The sequence below is a fragment of the Indicator indicator genome, chromosome 5 (assembly GCF_027791375.1).
Source record: "Indicator indicator isolate 239-I01 chromosome 5, UM_Iind_1.1, whole genome shotgun sequence".
Lineage (NCBI taxonomy): Eukaryota > Metazoa > Chordata > Aves > Piciformes > Indicatoridae > Indicator > Indicator indicator.
The window spans coordinates 27,132,213-27,152,261 of record NC_072014.1 but is presented as its reverse complement, the minus strand read 5'-3'; the positions used below and the strand labels follow the sequence as shown (position 1 = coordinate 27,152,261).

General features: G+C 37.0%; 1 protein-coding gene across 1 annotated transcript in view; it reads left to right on the top strand.

Annotated features, from left to right (window-relative positions):
* Nucleotides 1-20,049, top strand: part of XRCC5 (X-ray repair cross complementing 5) — a 52,137-nt gene that overhangs the window by 12,554 nt on the left and 19,534 nt on the right. Inside the window, exons 6-14 of the mRNA XM_054381241.1 lie at nt 39-221; nt 3,446-3,560; nt 5,041-5,179; nt 6,758-6,870; nt 10,206-10,268; nt 10,897-11,034; nt 12,400-12,490; nt 13,605-13,738; nt 18,512-18,708. Coding sequence (XP_054237216.1) covers nt 39-221; nt 3,446-3,560; nt 5,041-5,179; nt 6,758-6,870; nt 10,206-10,268; nt 10,897-11,034; nt 12,400-12,490; nt 13,605-13,738; nt 18,512-18,708 — 1,173 coding nt within the window. The remainder of the gene's footprint in view (nt 1-38; nt 222-3,445; nt 3,561-5,040; nt 5,180-6,757; nt 6,871-10,205; nt 10,269-10,896; nt 11,035-12,399; nt 12,491-13,604; nt 13,739-18,511; nt 18,709-20,049) is intronic.

Here is a 20,049-nt window from a genome sequence, read left to right as displayed (position 1 = left end):
AAAAAGGTCAAATTAACTACTTCTGCTTGTGCTTTTAGTCTGCCATTTCCAGTGGAAGTTGAAGATGAAGATACAAGTCCCAGCAGACATTCTCATTTGCATGGGAACCCTTTTCCAAGAAAGGGTTTAACTAAGGAGCAGAAGGCAGGCATTGGCGTGGTAACGAAACTGATGCATAATTTGGATGAAGAAGGAGGGCTGGAAGAAATTTATACTTTCAGGTAAACTGGGCTAATCCTCTCTGCCATACTGTAAATTTCGTCTTTTGGGGAAGAAATTAAAAAGTAAATGAATTAATTAATCAGTCACTTAGCTTTTGTTTCACTGAAATCAGTGAATTTTATGACTTAATGAACCCTCAGTGCCTTTAAAACAACTTCTTCAGTGGCTTTAGATTAGGTAGAAAATCCTTACAGTTTTTAGTGGAAAATTACTTTTTGAATCTGTATTAAAGAAAAAAAACCCTTTTCTTCCTCTTTAGTGGATTTTGGAGGGAATGTTTCTATGAATAGAATTTCAAAAGCATGTTTGGTAAAGAGTTGAAATTTGTGATGTAGTGCAGGCAGAGCATTTGCATTTAACAGCAGGCTTTGTTCCTTGGTCACAGACCTCTTTTAGCTTGCTTGTTTATCAACGTTTGTTGAATCCTGCCCATTAAGTGCAGACTGCTGTGCTGTTATGCCAAACAACATACGCTTTTAGCAGCATGCCTAATGCAAGCATTGAAAGATTTTTCACTTCATGTTTGTCCAATGAAAAATATAGCTAATGATATCACAGAATCACAGAATGTTAGGGATTGGAGGGGACCTCGAAAGATCATCCAGTCCAACTCCCCTCCAGGCAGGTTTTGAATGTCTCCAGTGAAGGAGATCCACAACATCTCTGAGCAGCCCATTCCACTGTCCCGTCACTCTCACAGTGAAAAAGTTATTCCTTGTGTTCACGTGTAATCTCCTGTGGTCCAGTTTACACCTGTTGCCCCTTGTCCTATCATAGGACATCACTGGGAAGAGCCTAGCTCTGTCTTCCCAAAACTCACCCTCTTTCATGTATTTATAAACATTAATGAGGTCATCCCTCAGTCTTTTTTTTCTCCAAGCTAAAGAGACCCAGCTCCCTCAGCCTTTCCTCATAAGGGAGATGTTCCACTCCCTTAATCATCTTTGTTTATATATCCAAGACTTTTCCACAGAGGTGTTATCTCAGTTGGGATAACAAGAAAAATGCATCTATGTGCCTTATAGAAGTCTGATTTTTATTGTCTTAGTAAGTGTATTCTACAATTATGAAGTGTGATCTTTTAGACAAGGTATTTTTCAGGAATCTTAGTAGACCATAGCTGTAATGAGTTTATCAAGTGTAATTTTCAGATGAGGGTGGTAGCTGTAGATTTCCTCACTCTCATCTCAGATGCCCAGCTCATCTGCTCTGCACCTCAGCAGCCAGTAAAACTGTTATTTGAACTTTAGTGTGGATTAAGTGAAGAAACATGAACCTCTGTGTATGTATTTCATACTAGTCAACAGAGCAATCTTTGTCTCTAGAAAAATGCAGGCTTTGTCATTGCATCAAAAGACTGAATAAAAAAGCAGTATCTTCCTGGGCCCATTTTTCCTTTAGGATAATCTGCATTCATGAAGCTACTGTGTGGCTTGGCCCCTTCTTTATACAATTTTTTTAATCATAGGCTCTCACAACTGTGTAAGCTGCCTGTGCCATGCTTTCAGGGGAAATCCAAAAATCTTTGGATGAATAGGCATTTGGCTGATAGCTTAAAGCTTCAAAGTTGTTTAAGAATATGTGAGGTTTTCTATGCAGTTAAGTTGCTTATCAAGCTTTAAGAAAAGCCTTGCAAATCTGTCATGATAATTTACCAATGCAGATATTCTCTCTGTTTGGCTATATTCAGTATCCCTCATGGCAAAAATATTTCAACTCTTGTGAAAATTAATTAGCCATGCCAGAAAAGTAAGTGAAAAGATTTTGCTGTATTTTTTTTAGAGTTTGACAGGCTGACTGTCAAAGAGGTATTTCTGTTGCCTCTGGATTTTGGGGGGGAAGGGTTTGAAGAGCAAAGGTGAAGAGAAATGTTTTGAAACACAAGTTGAAATATGCATTTACTAGGGTTTTATTGACTGAGTCTGCTTTGATAACAGGAAGCATTTTTCTCCTGCAAATATAAGAAATTACAGGGTAGAGTTAATAAATGAAGTTTAAATGTAATTTTTAGGCATTTGATGCTAGGTATTTGATTTTTTCATGTTCATCCTTGAATGTGTGCATTGCAGTACTTTTAATGATGTAATAAGAGGGTGTTTTGTAAAATCCTATGTTGATGTCACTATTACCAGAAAAAAAAAAATTCTCCCTTCCTTTCCCCAAGGAAGAAAAAAAGGAAATGTAGTCTTTATCTTATTATAAAAATCCCAGTGCATTTCCTCCTTTCATTATATTTCATTAGATTTTTTTTTTAAACCCTACTCACCTTAAGAAACTTGAGAAGTAGAATTTTGTACTAAGGTTTTTAGGAGTTGATCCTAATTTCTGCCAGGCAAGTGCTTTAAATTAGTCAAGAGAGAGGCAGATTTGGGATTTTATTGTCATGTGAGAAAGGTGAGGTCAACATTGTTTTATCTTTACTTCATCATGCAGTAAAAAAAATTCTGAATGCTTTCTCATCGTTGCAGTTTTACAGGAAAATAGGCAATACAGTTCATATTAATTGAAAACTGTTACATGGTTCAAGCTTATTTGATTTCACAGTCATATATTATAAGTTACTTCTACTATATTTTTTTATTTTTAGACTCCATTCCTTAAAGTTGTGCAATTAACACTTTTTTAGCGTAAAATCATTACAGTGCTTTTTTTTGGTTGTGCTTTATAAACTATATATACGCTGTTTAGGCTAAAAATATTCAAGGTAACTTGTTTCAGTCTAACAGAATACCCCAATATGACTTCATTAGTTCTTTATTTTTTAAAAAGTGTCAAAAGTTAATTGCCACACAAACAAAATCCTTTTAATTGAAAATGAATCCTTTATTTCTTCACCTTCACTGCAGGAAACATTTTACCACTTAGAGAGCCTCTTCTAATGTAGGTTGTTCAACTAACTACATGCTTTAATTGGGTGAGCATAGATAAATGTAAAATGCTTAATAAGCAGTTGTGTAGTTTCATTACAAGACCTAACATACTGTCTTTAAGCTCTAATGTTACACCATCATAAGGACTCGAGGTGGGACTAATTTACTGTACCACCTCCTTTTTCATACTCTTCATTTCAATCTCTGACAAGTTAATTCTTACAGTTTATTTTATAATTCTTTATGCAGTCTAAGCTGAAACAATTGGACACTTGCATCTCCTTGAAGAGGGTGTGTTGTCTGTGGTATTTTATTACAGTTCACTGGAGCTCGCTTCTGTTTTCTTCATTTAGAGAGAGCCTGGAGCGTCTTTCAATGTTTAAGAAAATAGAAAGAAGACCTATGCCTTGGCCCTGCCAGCTCACTATTGGTTCTAATTTGTCCATAAGGATCGTTGCCTACAAATCAGTGAGTATTTTGGCAGCAAGCTGGGTGCAGCTGCATGTTTTTCTGTTACAGCTAAGAAAATAAGTTGTAATCATTTTGGATGTTGTTTTGGTAGAGATTTTATGTGCATAGAAGCCAGTACATCTGAAACTGTGGTTCCCACAGCAACTCTGTCTTCACCATATTGTACACATATGTTGAATAACTAAAATTCACAATGTACAAAAATAGAAGTAATTGCTATCTACACTCTGACACTTAATGATGCTGAAGTTGACAAACCTGATTAGGAATGCTGTGGCTGAGCGAAGCTTTCCGTTCAGCATGAGTGTATGTGTCTGCAGCTCAGTGAGACTTCAGATATATAGTTCTTAAGCCCTAAGTGTGAGAGGAATTATGGACATGTGTATGTAAAATGGGTATAAGTGTTTTACCAGCTATTGTTTTGAATTGCATCTATTGTTATTTCAGACTTGGAAAAAAGATGTGTTTTTTCAGCTTGTTTATACTGTTTGGTAGCACTTGTGCACAGTCTTATTTCCCATTCAGTTTATGTGGGTCATTTACACAGTGCTAGGAAGAAGTTAAGTGTATTTAAAACACAGAAAGTTTGCAAAATTCCAGTTATTGAACTGAACTGTATAGCATGGCAGCACTGATGGAACTGATGAAATGGAGGTTAATTGGTTTCTTTTTTGAACCCAAGACTAAGAGTCTGGCCAATATTCTAAGGCTTCACTAAGATTTGTTAGGAGTTCTGAGTTTTTCAAAACATCTGAGTTTTGAAAAGCAGGCATAGTAGCCTTCTCTGCTGCCAGCTTTCTGTTGTTGGTTGGTTTTTTTTGGTTGTTTTTTTTGTTTGTTTGTTTGTTTGGTTTTTTGGTTGTTTGTTTTTTTTTTTTTTTTCAAATTAGGATGTTGTGCCAGACCTGTACAAATACACAGCAATAGTCCTTTCCCAAAAGTGTTTGCACACAAAACAAATTAAGCTTGGGAGAGTAAGCAACATGAACCAAGTGACTAGCCCTAGGTCATACAGCAGTTGGATCAGAGTTAGGAATAGATTTGTGGTATCAGCTGATGTATCTGTTCTGTCATTTCTGTTTTCTGCCCAGTTCTCCCTTTTAATTCTCATTCACTGAGTATACCATCAGTTTTACCTAGAAAATAAAGCATTTTTCTTTCCCTGTAGTTGGGAAACATTCAGTCGTTTTTTCTTTCTTGCCCCTTCCAGTCCCATGACTTAGGCCCTGAATTTAATGAATAACCAAGACAAGAATGCAGTCAATACGATGTACTTCGGGTATTAGATCTCATACAGATGAAACAATGTGTTAAAAGCACTGTGGTAGTAAGGGTGCATATTTGGGGCTGTCATTATTAGTGCTTTGTTGGCAAAATGATGCAGGACTTGGTCTGAGAAATTTTCACATATTCTGGTAAGCATTCGGGATCCTGCTGAAAGGTTAAATGATCCTTTTCTATGATTTCTGGTATAAAGATCACAGAAGAGAAGTTGAAAAAGATTTGGACAGTTGTGGACGCTAAAACCCACAGAAAAGATGATGTGCAAAAAGAAACTGTTTACTGCTTGAATGATGATGATGAGACAGAGGTTCCAAAAGATGATACTATTCAAGGTATGACTTTATTATGTACACCCAGAACACAACCCAAAGATAACGGCTTGTACTCTTAAATCACCTAAGTGCCTTTTAGTTTTATACTTTGAAGCCTAGCTGTGATCTTATAATGTAAGCCCTTTAAGCTGATAGAACATAGACTGCTATGTGAGACTTCTTGTCTTCATGTATTTTAAAAATTCTTGGTTTTGCCAGTAATACTACTACTAATAATACCACCAGGTGGAACTTAGAAGTCATTGCAGTTTTCTAAACCGTGTTCTGTGGAAGGCTTTACCTCAGATCTGTAGTTAATAGTGCTGCTATTCCCATTCTGTTTTCAAATCTGGTACTGGTAACGTGAATACTTTCATAACATTGGATAAACAGCTGTTTAAGATATTCTGCAACTGGGAAGATGACACAGTCCCAATGACAGTGTGATCTGTTTTATTTCTTGAAGCAGAAATTATAGTTAAAATCTAGTAGTCTGTTTATGTTTTATAACTTCTAAACTTTCAGTAAAAAGAAAAAAGAAATCTACTTTTTATAGTGCATATATTTTGACACATTTATGACTGTTCTTTACGGATATCCTAACTGCCTAAATTGGTGACTGGATGTGGAATACTAACAAAAAGAAGTGCTGAACAGGTCAGTGTGAACAAAAATTGCTCTATCAGTGATGTGGTATTTCTAATAGTTAAATAGATGCTGATGCCTCCTGGACTTCTGTAGAAATGTTGTAATTAGACAATATTTTGCATTTGAAGCACCTGTACTTAATTTCTTTCGTTCTGCCTGCTTCCAGGAAAATGTATCTGCGTGTAGGTTTTTCATACAGAGATCTACCTCTGTTCTTTCTGCTTGTTTTGCATCTGAGGATATTGTCCATAATCTGTGACAGTATAATAAAGTGATGATGTTTCAGGGAGGGTATTAGAGTTCGAGGTGGGAGAACAAGCAGTTGGAACAGGTGGTAAGTGTGAGAAACAGCTTCCTGTTTTATGGAGGTATCCTTGTAATGTCAGGCATGGGAAGTAAAACACAAAAATAAATGGAAAGACCACTTCTGCATACAAGAGTGTTTTGGTTTTACATCGACACTGACATCGGTTTTACACTGACACAGTCGTGTCTGAGGGTGTATCAGACTGCTTCACTGGTAACAGATTTTTGTTCTCTGGATCCCTTCTGGTGTCTTTTACATGATTTGTGGTATATTTGGGTTTTTTTTTAATTATGTTTGCAGTGCGCGTTGCAGTCTTATTTGCTGAGATTTAGTCTGATATGCTTAAATCTATTCTATGAGGATAACTTTGTGGGCAAGATGTTCAGTTCCCTTACTTTCTTTTCTGCTGTCTACAAGGGTATCTGTGTTACAAAAAGAGTGCATGAGGAGTGCAACTGCTGTTCCTGAAGTACAAAATGTGTCTATGGAGTGTGGGGTTTTTGTTAACAGGGAAAGAATTTGATGAGCGTGCGTGGAGTGTAGCTGGGGGGCATGCAAGGATTGTTAAAATATTCAGAGAGCTAATTTCAGTGTTAGAATTGTAGGCCCATATGCTTACCAGATGCTCTTCTTTTGTTCTTCAGGGTTTCGCTATGGGAGTGATATAGTTCCTTTTTCCAAGGAAGATGAAGAGCAAATGAAATACAAAACAGAAGCAAAATGTTTTTCTGTTTTGGGATTCAGCAGATCCTCTCAGGTAGTTACTAAACTTCTTGCTGTTCATCCTGGTTTCATGACAATGGATTTCATCTGGAATTCACTGAAGTTGTGGTGGTGTACTAGGTGCCAGTATTGGGAATGGGGCATCTGCGTCAGGTAATCAGGACAACTTACTTACTGATTCTAGTACATACAAACAGTGTGTTGCCTTGGGAAGGAGAGAACCTCATAAACATGGCCACTGGGCCCTCAAGTGAAGCCAGAGCCACTGTACTCAGATCTCAGCAAAGTGTAGACAGAGGTGTTATAGTCTCTTTTCATCTCACAAATTTGAATAGTAATGCCAGATCGGCAGCACAAGGTGATCTCTCTTCTGTTCAGGTCATGCAAGAAGCCTTTTTGGGCCTTGTCCAGCCATAAGTGTTTCTGTTTAACAGAAGCCTCTCCCTCCGCATTAGAGAAATACTAATGAAACCCTGAGAACTGATTGCCTTCATTCTCTTTTCCATAAGGATTAGTGTATGAACTGTGGCTTGTTTCTTGTTTCTACTCTAACAAAAAATGAAATATAGTGAAGACTTCATGGAACTTAAATGAAGATAATTCAAAAAGATTCCATATTGCAGTGAGGTACTTGATGTTTGTATGCTCTTCCCCATACTTGTGGTATTAATGTTGCCATTTGTTTTCTCTGGAAGTTTCAAGAAACTAAACATTGGGCAAGTACCTTCATAAAAGCTGACTAGCATAGGGTGATTTCCTGCAGAAAATCCAGGACTTAAGCATTAGGAAAGGCTTTGACAAAGGACTAATAAAACAGCAGATGTTAACGTGAGGAGAAAGGACAGGGATATGAGTGCCAGTAATTGGTAGAAATGTCAAGCTGCTCCCACTCTTCTCTGGGATATTGCACAGGATGACTGAAACTTTTCCTGGAGTTCCCTTCACCCAGTCCCCCTCTCCACTCTAAACTGAAGGGGCAGATCTGTGCCTCCTGTTCTGAGAGCTCTCAGCCCTCCTGCTCTTCTTTGAAATGTCTTGCTGCCTGAATATAATAGAGCCCTGGATGAAGGGTAAAGAATCACTATCTTTATGAGGAAGGAAAGACGTTAATGAAATAGGAAGTATCTGTGGAAGCTTACTCCCGAATGGATGTAACTAAACATATTTTTACTTTACAGTAAAGGTGGCACAGAGAGTCTTTCACGTTGCTAGATATGCCCTTAGACTACTGCAGTGCAGTGGTCCAAAGCATATTATTAACTGAGAAGCCAGGAAGTTATGTTGATTTATTGAAATGAGAAGCCAGTCTAAATGGGAACTGTAACCTGGTTGCTCCTTGAGGACATTCAGAGCTTAAAGTTAAGTAGCACAGGAGCTTCTGCATGGGAAGTGATTGATTGAGGAAATGTTGCACTTGAGCTTATATGCCCTAAACTGGCCAGGGACTGTAAATTCTGTACCAGAAACTGGATCTAACAAGTGATATGTTGTGTCTGAACCCAGTGTTTCAATGAGACAATTTCTGGCATCTTTTCACCTTGTCATTTGCCTACAGTTGAATCTTACTGTCTTCAATTAATTCTGTAAGATGCAGCATATGCAGCATTTTCTTCAGCTGGAGGCTGGCCTCCTTTTTTGACTTGAAGTCTGACTTCTTTCCTCTTAGTTTCTGTTTTCAATAACAGATAGGAATAATCATGCTCCAAGTGAGCTATTATTTCACATGGATTCTTTTTTTTTTTTTTTTCCCAGCATTGGTCAGATAGCATGGTAATGCCTTCAGATACATAGTTAATAATTATAGAAATATAACTAAGTGTAGGAATATTTTGATTCATATAAATATGCCTTAAAGAATTAACAAATTGGTTTTATATTTTTGTCAATACACTAAACAGTAATTGCTTTTAATAATTTTTATGATGTCCTTCTTGTCTGGATTCCTATTCTTAAATAAAGCATACTCTGGTTCTTTAACGAGGAGTGTGAGTAATTATGCCCAATAGTAGTTTCATAGACCTCAGTGGAAAAAAAGTTGTTCAGGTGTGATTCCAAGATCAAAATTACACTGCAGAGATAGTGACATCAGAAAGTTTTCACCTACAATTAGAATATTCAAGACCCGTGCTTTCCTTATTCTTAGCTTCTGAATTTTATTGTTTAGAATGATAATACTGACATTATTCAAATGTATGTTTTATATTAAATTGTTTCTTTTTAAAACATTGGAGAAAAGATAATTTATTATTAACTAGAGAAACTGGAACAGCTCCAAATACATAATTAAATAAGGAATAGAACCACCTTATGTTATTTTTCTGAGTTATTCACATCCCTCAGGAAAGAAGATCAGAGGCCGCTTAAACTTTGATTTTTAATTTATAAGCAATGCCATGTAAATCAAAAAATAATACTTGAAAATATTACAAAGGGACTTTTTTTTTTTCCAAACAAAAAAAGATGTAGTGATACACACGTCTGGTTATTTATATTATACTGAACATAAAATGTCCTGAGCTTTTAAAGAGAGAACAGCAAATAATAGTTGTAGGTAGAATAATCTGAGTTGAAGAATTGTGCTGTAATACATTAAACAGATCTGCTCTGGTGGAAGTTGTCACTGACTTGAACAGCATTATGGTAACTTACTAAATAATGAGACTCCAGGTTAGTTTGGAGACAGTGTAATTTGAAGAGGTTTTTCTTTACCAAAGGAAGGTCATTTTAAACAGTGTTCATAGGAGTGTGCAGTCTTTGTGGTGGATTTTCCACTATTGCAGGGTTTCTCAGGGTGTGTCTTGCAGCCTCTGTATTTCCAGCTGCACCAGCAGTGGAAATACGAAACTGTATTTTATTTTAGCTCAGCCATGTTCATATACAGCATAATTTCTGATAGAAGTGTTTCTTTGCCAGTGCAGCTGTATACTTCAAGTGGCTGTTGAATTAGCTTTATTAATTAAGGATGTGACCTTTTTTCATCTCCTTTTTGATGTATCTGCTAGGAAAATTTAATAGCATAGATGTGATGTCAGTTAGGTTTAGGTCCTTTGTTGACTGCTATGGTTTTCCACACTGAGTTTTGCATTAGTACAGTATTATTCAGACTAATAACAGCTGCAAGTATTGTAGTCTTTTCATTTCTGCACATGAATAGGAAGGTATGAGAATACCCTGCTAAATGTCTGAGCATCCATATTGTGTGATAAATGGAGATATGAAACATATACAGAGCTTTAACTGTGCACAGTGATTAATTTTTCTGGCTTCTCACTGGAGTGATATGTTAGTTGTTTCATAATTTAACTGGTCCAGTTGCATTAGTGACCTTTTCTTTAGATCAAGCTAACTCTTGGCTATTTGCATCTGTAGATCCAGAGACACTACTACATGGGCAACCAGGTTCTGAAGGTCTTTGCAGCGAAAGATGATGAGGTAATGTGAGCTGAAGTTTGACGCTGGAAGTGTTCTGCAGTGGAACAGAAAAGAATAGTAGGGCATTAGAGATTGTCCTGTCTTTCTGTGTTAATAAATAAAATATTTTAATGCAGCTTAATGCATTAGGATGAAAAGAACTTGGATTAGACCCAAAATGAATACCATATCTTATGAATAATGAGAAACTGGTAAATATTATGTTTGTGCAGGGGCATGGGGAATTGATGCTTTAGTCCATTCTCATGCAGAGCAACAGTGTCCCCTGTCACTATGTTATTTAAACAGACCTCAACTTTTTTTTTTAAATATTAGAATTTCTTTTAAGGGTCTGACTTCCCTCCCTTTATTTCTCTCCTCTTGTACTTCTGAGAGCTCCACACACCTAGTTGAAAAGGTGGGATGTGCTGGATTCAAAGTTTGCTCATCTTTCAATGGATCCAGTGTCACAATGAGATTTGACCTTTCTGCTGTTTCTTTCATTGAACATGAAAAATGCACATGTAGAAGTTATAGCTGAAATGGGAACTAGTCTCGACTGAATCAGTGCTGTTGAATTCACTGTGAAAGATGGATTTCAGCAGACTAATGAGAACTTGCATGACTCTCTAGACATTTTCTTTTTCAGAATGCAGCAGTTGCTTTTTCTGCCCTTGTCCATGCATTGGATGAGTTGAATATGGTAGCCATAGTGCGTTATGCTTATGATAGAAGATGCAACCCACAAGTTGGAGTCGCTTTTCCATACATTAAGGATACATACGAGGTAAATTTTGTACTATTACCTTTTTGCAGAGAGCCTCCATATTCCTATTTTACAAATACTAATTAACAAACTGTATTTGAACCATATGAATTTTCAGTATTGTGTAACACCTGAAGAAACCAATGTGACTTTTCAGAGTGCTTTTAGGAAATAGTACCAAGTCTTAGGACAAGAAGGTAATAGTTTTAAGAAAATTTCTTAGAAAGGAACACATGGAAAAATAATGCCATATGCTTCTGTTAGTGTTACAGATTTAAATAGTGCTGATTTTTATTTCAATAACATAGCAATAATTTCATTTTGTTATCCTGGAAATCACAAGTTTTCTGGTGTCTGTAAACAGTGCAATCACATAGTTGTGTAATGATTTATCACTGTTTTCTTGCTGTGTTACCACCTGTGTCTCTGTGAATAACCCAAAGCTGCACTAGACTCTCATTTTTTTAAAGTGCAGATTTATCTTCAGGTTGCCTGGTAGTACAAAATCTGAATTTGATTGTTGACTTGGCATTTCAAGCACGTCCAACTATGCTCTTGTCATTAGGTTTCCAGGTCAACTGGAACTGAGGGGAGGAGCTCAGAGCATTTAAAGCTGTTGTTCAAATTCAGAGGGTTATTTACTTGAAAAGGTTATATTAAAGAAATGGAGAAGAAAATTAAGTCTCTTTCTTGGGGAAAAAAAAAAAGAAAAGAGAAAGTTCTGTACACAGCAGAATCATATTAGAAATAATTTCTTTAAAAATTCTGGGATCCAGAAGCAACAGAGTCAGAATTTTTGCAGCTTATGTTTGCACTGATCTTACTTATGAGAGACTATTGAAAAAGCTAAATATGTGTAGTATGATGAAGCAATGAAGAAGGTGGAGGTGGACATAGCAATTTTCAGACTTTTGCAGGGTATAAGCATAAAGGATTGAAAGGAATTATTTAGGACGGTATAGACTGGAGGAGGTATTTGAGTAAGGAAAATACCTAGGCTGAGAAAGTTAAAAAAAATAAAACCAGCTTTTGACTTTGAAACAAAGCAAGCTATGATAAAACTTCCCAAAGCACCAATATTTGGGTTATTTAAAGCTTCTCTGGTTGGAACTCTGCACAAGAAAAAGGGATTATGTGATCTGGGAGGTCTTTATTCCACCCACATTTAAATGGAAATTTCACCATTGCCATATAATATAATAATGCCATGTTTTATTCTGCTTAAAACTGTAAGTTGCTCTCTAAGTATTTCATTTAAGTATTTTGATACACACAGATATTACATATTTGGATTTTTCTTTCATTTATATTGCCCCAATAGGGCACGCTGGGATGCTTTAGTTTTTTTTCTTCTGCCTCAGCTGTTTCTTCCTTCATTTTGCTCAGTGTCTCATCTATGTGCAACTACCCTACATGGAAGACTTAAGACAGTATATATTCTCATCCTTGAAAAACAATAAAAAATGCATTCCTACAGGTAAGATAGTCCTTTGCTGGGCAAGTGAACAAAGCAATGTACTTGTCTCCCTTTCAGACACTCTTGAGTTAACATGTTTTCATTGGAAAGTCAAATATTCTATTATTTTGGTTTAAGGTAAAAAACCCAGCCCTTGGCGGTCTTGAAGTGTAAAGCCTTTATCAAAACTTTGCCAGCTTAGTTGTAGGCTGAGCAGACTTGAGGTTTGCATGTAGTTTTTTTAAAACTGTCCTGTTAAATGCTATCTGGCTTGGGTGGTGAGATTATAGTCTCACAGGATCTCTGTGATAGAGATCAGAGATTTAGTCCTGAGATTCATACAAAGCTGGTCTTGTAGCCTGTTGCAGTATGGCCTGTTCATATGATGTACAAAAGCAGAGACTATTTTTTTTCTGGTGTGTTGTTTTTTTTAAAACCTGCACTGACTGGTGTCAAGATTCAGGTGGAGAGCATCTTTGGAGAGCTGTAAAACATGCTGACATACAAAGCTTGACTGGCTGTTCTGAGAATTTTGCACAGCAATAAGCACAACCAGATGCGGTTCAAAATCCACTTCCACTTCTTTAATTTGTTGTGAGATTCGTTGAATGGTCCTCTGCACGTCAGAGTTTATAAAGCATCCTGGGTTGTTTCTGTCTGTAAGCAGCAGATTGAGAACAAATCTAAAACCTGTCTTACCAAAGCAAGAGCTGACTAGTGTTCACTGTGTTAATTTGCAATTCTAACTTTTAAAATTTATATTACACTTTTTAGTTTTTCAAACGACCTGTTTGTATTTTCTAAGTGGCCAGTAAATGATCTGTTGCAAATAAAAACATCTTGAAAAAGAAGAAAAATGGAAGCAGAAAGGCAGCAGTAATTGAGGTCTTGGGGAAGAAAAAAAAAAAGGCTTTATATTTACACTGTAGTCCTTAAATAAAGCAGGGGGTTTATTACTGTGTCTGTTATCCACATTCTTTATTGGCATACCTATGTCTGCAGTCTGTTCTGTGGCATGTAGTGACTTGGTCAAAATCTCACATTGTGAAGTGATTCTTCATTTATAAACTGTTTCAAGAAATGCAGCCATCTGCAAGTGAATTTATTTTTTTTTTGTATGTGATTGCTGCCTTAGCGGATCAGTTGTCTGCTGTGGACTCTTTGATTGATTCTATGAATTTGGTTTGCGAAGATGATGGTGGAGAAACTTATGAGGACCTATTTAATCCCAGCAAAATCCCAAACCCCCATTTTCAGAGGTTATATCAGGTGAGGTGAATTATATTGCATTTTTAAAAGACTTTTCACCTTTTTGTCTTTCTCAGATTCACGCTGAAACGATCTAGATTATGAAGACAGGAATATAAATTCTTTTGCATTTAAATATGGAGTATCCAGTGATATCTATGTTGTCCCTGACAGAGATTTAATTATTGAAATTTCCAGTTTTCAGGAATCAAGGGAAATTACACTTGTGCTGAGATGTCTGCAACAGCATTGGTGATACTTATATCTGGACTAGACAAGTTAAGACTTGCTTAGGTATCTCAACACTATATTGTAGCAATCACAGTGTAGACATAGACACAGCCTTCAGCTTCTGGATAAAGAGAGAAATTGACTGAAAAATAAGGGTTCCTTCAGCTTCTCGCTCTGTGTCCCTTCCAATCTTGAGCAGAGTCTTATTTCTGTGCATCATTGCACCTTGCAGTCATTCCAAAACAGATCAGTCTGGGGTGAACTTCATCAGTAGTAAATGCTGACATTTAAAATATTCCATTTGGGTATCTGAACTGATGTGTTTTATGGGAAAGCAGAACAGTTCACACTTCCTGCAGTTATTGTCTCAAGCTGTCTGCATTTTGATTTACATTCCTTTTATATCATGAAGATTTTCATTGCAACTGTGAGGATGAGAGACTTAATTATGCATTGGAATTCAGATGTTCAAAAAATATGACATGGCAAATTCAAAAATAAGGAAAATGATTTCGCAGTATATGCAGCTGCATAAATTATGTTGTACAGAGAATTGTATTGTATACAGAACCATGGAGATACATTGAGTGTATGACTCCACTCTGAAAATTGACTAAAAAATGGTATTATAGCAACCATGTTCATCATATCTCAACAATTCCAAGTTAATTTTTTTCAGATTACAGGTAAGAAGAAGATGCTTTTTTAAGCATCTTACTACTACCTCAGTCTTGTCTAAAGAACCAAAAGACCTGGGGGTCATATATATGTTTCAGGAATACATGTAAGCCCTCTGTCTTCAAATCCTACTTCGACTGACATCCAAAGATCTCAGTGTTCCCTTCAAATTCAGCCAATCATACTGACTGGACTGTGTAACTCAATGCAAATTTGGTCAGTAGAAGCTTATTTCTGGATAAGAGCTTGAAGTGGATTGACCTCTGCATGACTGTATTTTAGGAAGGATTATAAAGCTTGAGTACTACAAAACAAATATGGCGTTGCTTGTAAACAGTGTAGGGGATAGAATTTCCTCTTTTACATTGCTGGATACAATTTTGCATTCTTTGGTTCAGTGGATACTGCCTATCAATGAAAGATGCTTCTCTAGGTGTGCCATTTGTCTTATGAAACGGTATGATGGCGTTGTCCCAGTGTTTGACTCAAGTGCTGCTAGAAGGGAGTAACTGTGTAATTCACCAATTCCTTAGAGAATAATAAGGGTTTTTTTAAGGGTGAGCATTACTAGTGCAAAAAAGATTTATTGAGTGTTTCAGTGTAGTAGGTAGTTTACAGTTCCTGTCCATAGTGCCTGCAGTTTTATAAAGCCCTACATTACCAGTCCTTTTAGTGCTTTCTTTTGGCCATGCACAGCCCCTTTTTTTGTTTTGTTTTGTATTCTTTTTTGTTTGTTTGGTTGGTTTGGTTTGGTTTTCTGCACTGGTTTCAAATCAGCTATTAATCTGTGTAAGATGAAGAAAGATTGTTCTCTCCTTTGCTGCCAACATATTCCAGATTCTTAATATTTTGCTCTTAGACCAGATGTCATTGCTTGTTCCTTAAGAACTACAAAGACAAATTATACGTAATCTTTTGAATGTAGTAAGTAAATCGATGGGGCTGAACAGGACCTATAAGTGGTCTGAAGAAATAACTCTGAAGGAAGAATGAACTCCTCCTTCAATTCCTTGCTCTTTTGCCTCATGAAGATACTTGGAATGATAAGTGACAAGAGCCAGAATTTAAACTGAAACATCAAGTTAAATTATATCTCTGGAAGTAGTGGTAGGCATCAGGAAATGACAGAGTGGGTGGAAAGGAATTACTAATGCTTGCTGGAGTGGAAGATGAGGAATGTCCTATATCCAAAGTTTCAACTTTTATATCTGGCTTCCAGAAAAGCCAGTCAAGTTCCATAGGTTTTGTGGTATCAAACTTCCAGTGTAATTGGTTTAAGCTGTTCTTCTTAAATATAGGGATTTGAAGCACGTAAGACATTTGGGAAATGCAGTGCATTTTATTTGGTAGCCAGATAAAGAACTGGCTTAACAATGATTGCTCTGTACTGATGCAGACCTGAGAGGAAGGTTTGTGGGGGTGGTGACTTGCAGCATCTCATAGTTCATGGGATCCAGCAGCAGAGTCTGCACCTGAATATGTTGTAATGGTTCTTATTAGACCATGTGTAAGCAACCTTAGAATGGAGCTCATTTGTAAGTGGTTGGACTGTCTGATTATGTTCTTTCAAAAAGCAGAGTAGCATAGGGACAGGTCACTCATGGAAGTCTGTAAGAGCTTTCAACAACACATTGTCTTTCATTGAATGCAATGGATCTGTCAGAAGGTAATTTTAAAATTATCACAGACTAGGTGTAAGCTGAACTCCTAAGATCCTTGTGTTGGGATTCAGTTCAGAATGGTTTAACCACCCCAAAGCTCACTGGCTAGTGTAAGCTGAGTTGTCCAAGTCTAGCCTATAATCCATAAAATAAAAACGCTGGGAAAGTAATTGTTTTGGAGGTCATAAGCACATGACAGTTGGGGTCGTGCAGAGTGAGTAGGTGACTGGTATAGACTAGACACTTGTCTTGTAGATGATCTGTATCTGTCTCCCATGATCTAAGCCTTCAAATATTATCAGGTTCCTGTAGGATTTATAAATTTGCTGAAATATGTTCTTACAATGATGTTCCTAGATACTTTGTGGGAGGAAATAAGGCAGGATGCCTTCTTGCAGTAAATTGCTGTCCATTCATGTATTTATGTCATTGCTGATGGAATTAATAATGTGAAAAGCCCACTTAATTACATCCATTGACCAGTATCTTAGTGTGACCTCTGTTTCTGAAAGCTGGCTATATCTCTCGGCTGGAAATGTACTATCTCCTCCTCGCTCTTCCTAATTTTGTTAACATTTCTGACAACTTTCCAGAATAGAAGGGTGAGCCTGGAAGCCAGTGGCAGCTAGGTTGTATTCTAGCCATTGAAGGTAGGAGTGCTTCTTGCTGGGGCACAGAAGGGAGAGGAAGCAAGTCTAAAAGGGTGACTATTTGAGACTAGAAACTCCAAGTTAAATCTGTTAAATTTCATCTCCATTTAGCACCTGACTTTTGGTGGTACCTGCCATCTTGAGTTTCAGATGTTGTCATCTTCTCTGAAAACAAAAACAAGTGGAGGCTGTGGCTACTTGGTCTGCGCAGCTCTTGCAGCTGAACAATTAGAGATTTCACATGAAAAGCCTGAAAAACACATTCAGAACAGGGGACATAGGTTTTTTGCTTTGTGAGTTTAATTCAATTCCCTAATGTTTTAATATTGCTTGGGCTTATTTTTTTTTTTTTAAACACAAGAGCCATTACTGCAGCTTCCAGCAACATTTTTATTCTCTTTCAAAATAATTATGCCTTAAATCATTGCAAGTGTTTCCAAACCAGTAGCCTTGTATGACTGCCTCCTTTTGAAAGTATACTCTAATATGGATTGGAATCTTAATGGCAGCATGAAAGCACATCAGTATTGATGTGTAGCATATGGTCTGGGTTTTTGTTATTGACATCTTTTCAGCATGAATAGAGGGCTTTGCCTTTTTTTTTTTTAATTAATGTTATGTCTGACAGCTAACAAGAGAACAAATCTCTGCTGTATTCCTAGTTTACTGAGTAGTTGCCTTCATACTTGTGTCTAATTCATCCAGTACAATTGTCATGTGTATGTGCGCTGATATCTGTGTATGTATGCACATACACATCTCTGCTGCTGTCTCACACTTCACAGCTTTTAAGAAATCCCTACTTAGTTTTTTAAATTCTCAATGAAATTTCTGTAGCCTGCCTCATTAACCTCGTCTCTCTCCCTCTGCCTGGCTCTATGGCTGTTTGCACTGCCTTTACACTTTGGTGAAAGAGCTTTCTTCTCTGTCTCCTACCATCTGTTCCAAAGTTGATGTACATCTGTCAGGCCCCTTCATTCCCTCACTCTTTTCAAAGCTAATTTGCAAACACACCTATATTCTGTGCCTCACTTGTACACATTTAACTTCTCTTTTTCCATTTGCTCTTAAACTGGTTAAAATTTCTTTTGTACGCATACTGAGTTTTATTGATCAAGAAGAAGGATTTTCCTTAAGGGAAAATAACTGGGATACATGGATGAGGTATATATCTCATTGTCTAATTTTGGAATGTATAGAAATCTCTTCTGTGTGACTTTTATAATAGAACTTCATTGTAAAGGTAAAGAGAAGTTAAAAGGCTGAATACATGCAGATGACTGTTTCATTCCTGTGATTTTCCTAATAATTTTCCTAGAACTCATCCCAGTCAGTGTGGGAACACTCATCTGCATGAATATTCTTGTTTAATGTAATTGTTAATCTCCTTAAACAGCTCATATGATCATATGACTTTCAACCCACGTGTGAGAAGGAGTATTTGTCAGCAATATGAAGGTAGTTTGTTTAATGTGGAAGATGCATTACATGTACCATATGATGTCAGACATGCAGACATTGTATTGAAAGCACGTTAACTAAAAGCTTTTCTTTGCTGAAATTGCTTCTTGCAGTGTTTGCAGCATAAGGCTTTTCACCCCAATGAGCCACTGCCACCAGTTGAAGAGCACCTTTTAGAGATGCTGGAGATGCCCTGTGTGGTAAAAGAAAGGTGTCAGGCTTCTCTTGAAAAAATAAAAGCACTTTTCCCCCTAAAGGAAGTTGTCAAGAAAAAAGAAGAGAAAACTGCTCAAGACATCTTCAAAGACAAGTAAGTTGGAGCTATATGTTGGAGCTATATCATGGATTGTTTCTGAAACTTTTTTTTACGTTTCCAGTTGTTTTTATTGGATGAAGCAGGCTCAGTCTTTTGAACATAAGATCAGTGAGTTACATAGTGAAAAAATTACTGATGGGTGGAGAGTATTGTACTACTACAGTATGTCTGGAGTATTTTGTGAATAGTGGTGGTCTTGCTGTTGTGGAGCATGCCACATAAGGAACCAGTCTGTAGCTTCCTCATGTGTCTGTTGTCGCAGAATCACATAAATCCATCAGGTTGGAAGGGACGTCAGGAGGTTTCTTGTTCAACCTGCTGCTCAAGGCAGGGCCACATATGAGATCTGAACAGGTAACTCAGTGCTTCATCCAGGGATGGAGACTGCACATCCTCTTTGGGCAACCTGCGTCATTGGTTACTGTCTCCTAGTTTAACAAACTGTCCTACTGGTAGTTAAAAAATAGATCAAATGAGAATAATGGGATCTAATTTAGCTGAGAATAAATGCTGCAGAGTTTTAAATTATCTGTGAATCTTACTTCTCAGCAAGCTTGATTTAGGTTCTGCAGCTTTAATTTTGAATACCAAATAAAAGAAAAGCAGCTTCATTATTATCTGCTGTGCAATAAATGTGGATGTCTTGTAAAATCAAACTGGACTCTTCCTGGACTCTGTTCTGGACTCTTCCAGGAACGTCTGTTTGAAGAACTTATAAGATACTTTGTTTTATTTTGCTATTGCCTATTCTATGTTTGCATTATTTGTACTGCAGAAAAGAAAAATAAATGCTTCATTGCCACTGCATTGGTACTGTCACCCCAGCCAACTCAATTCACTTAAAGAAAATCTGCTTCCTAAGAGTTTAATTTATTATACATCTATAATAAGTCTGGTGGGTCCCCTGGGATGTTGAAGAGTTCTTGGTTAGCTCGGTTTAGCTCTTTCTCTCCCTCCCTGTTGTGATTTTTAGCCAGTCCTTTCAGCACTAGGAACAAGACCTCTGAGCCATTTGGAGGCTTTGCTTAGCTGGGCTGTCATATATCCTTTACCTTTGGTTGGCTAGAGCCTCTTCAGCATTTTATCTTTGGGATGATGTGACACAGGACTTCTCATGTTACTGCTCTGGAGTAATCCTGTTTCTGTGTACAGACTGGAAAACACCTTGCTTTTTATTTTGTTTGTTGTTGTGCCTGCCTGTCTTGCCTTGCTTTATCTGTGAATTCATACAAACTAAATTCTCTTCTCCTTGCTCTGTGCCCCAGTTTCTTTGTCTCTCTGTGTGTATACATAACACACTTTTAAATGTGTATTTTTAAAAATGATAGAACCAGT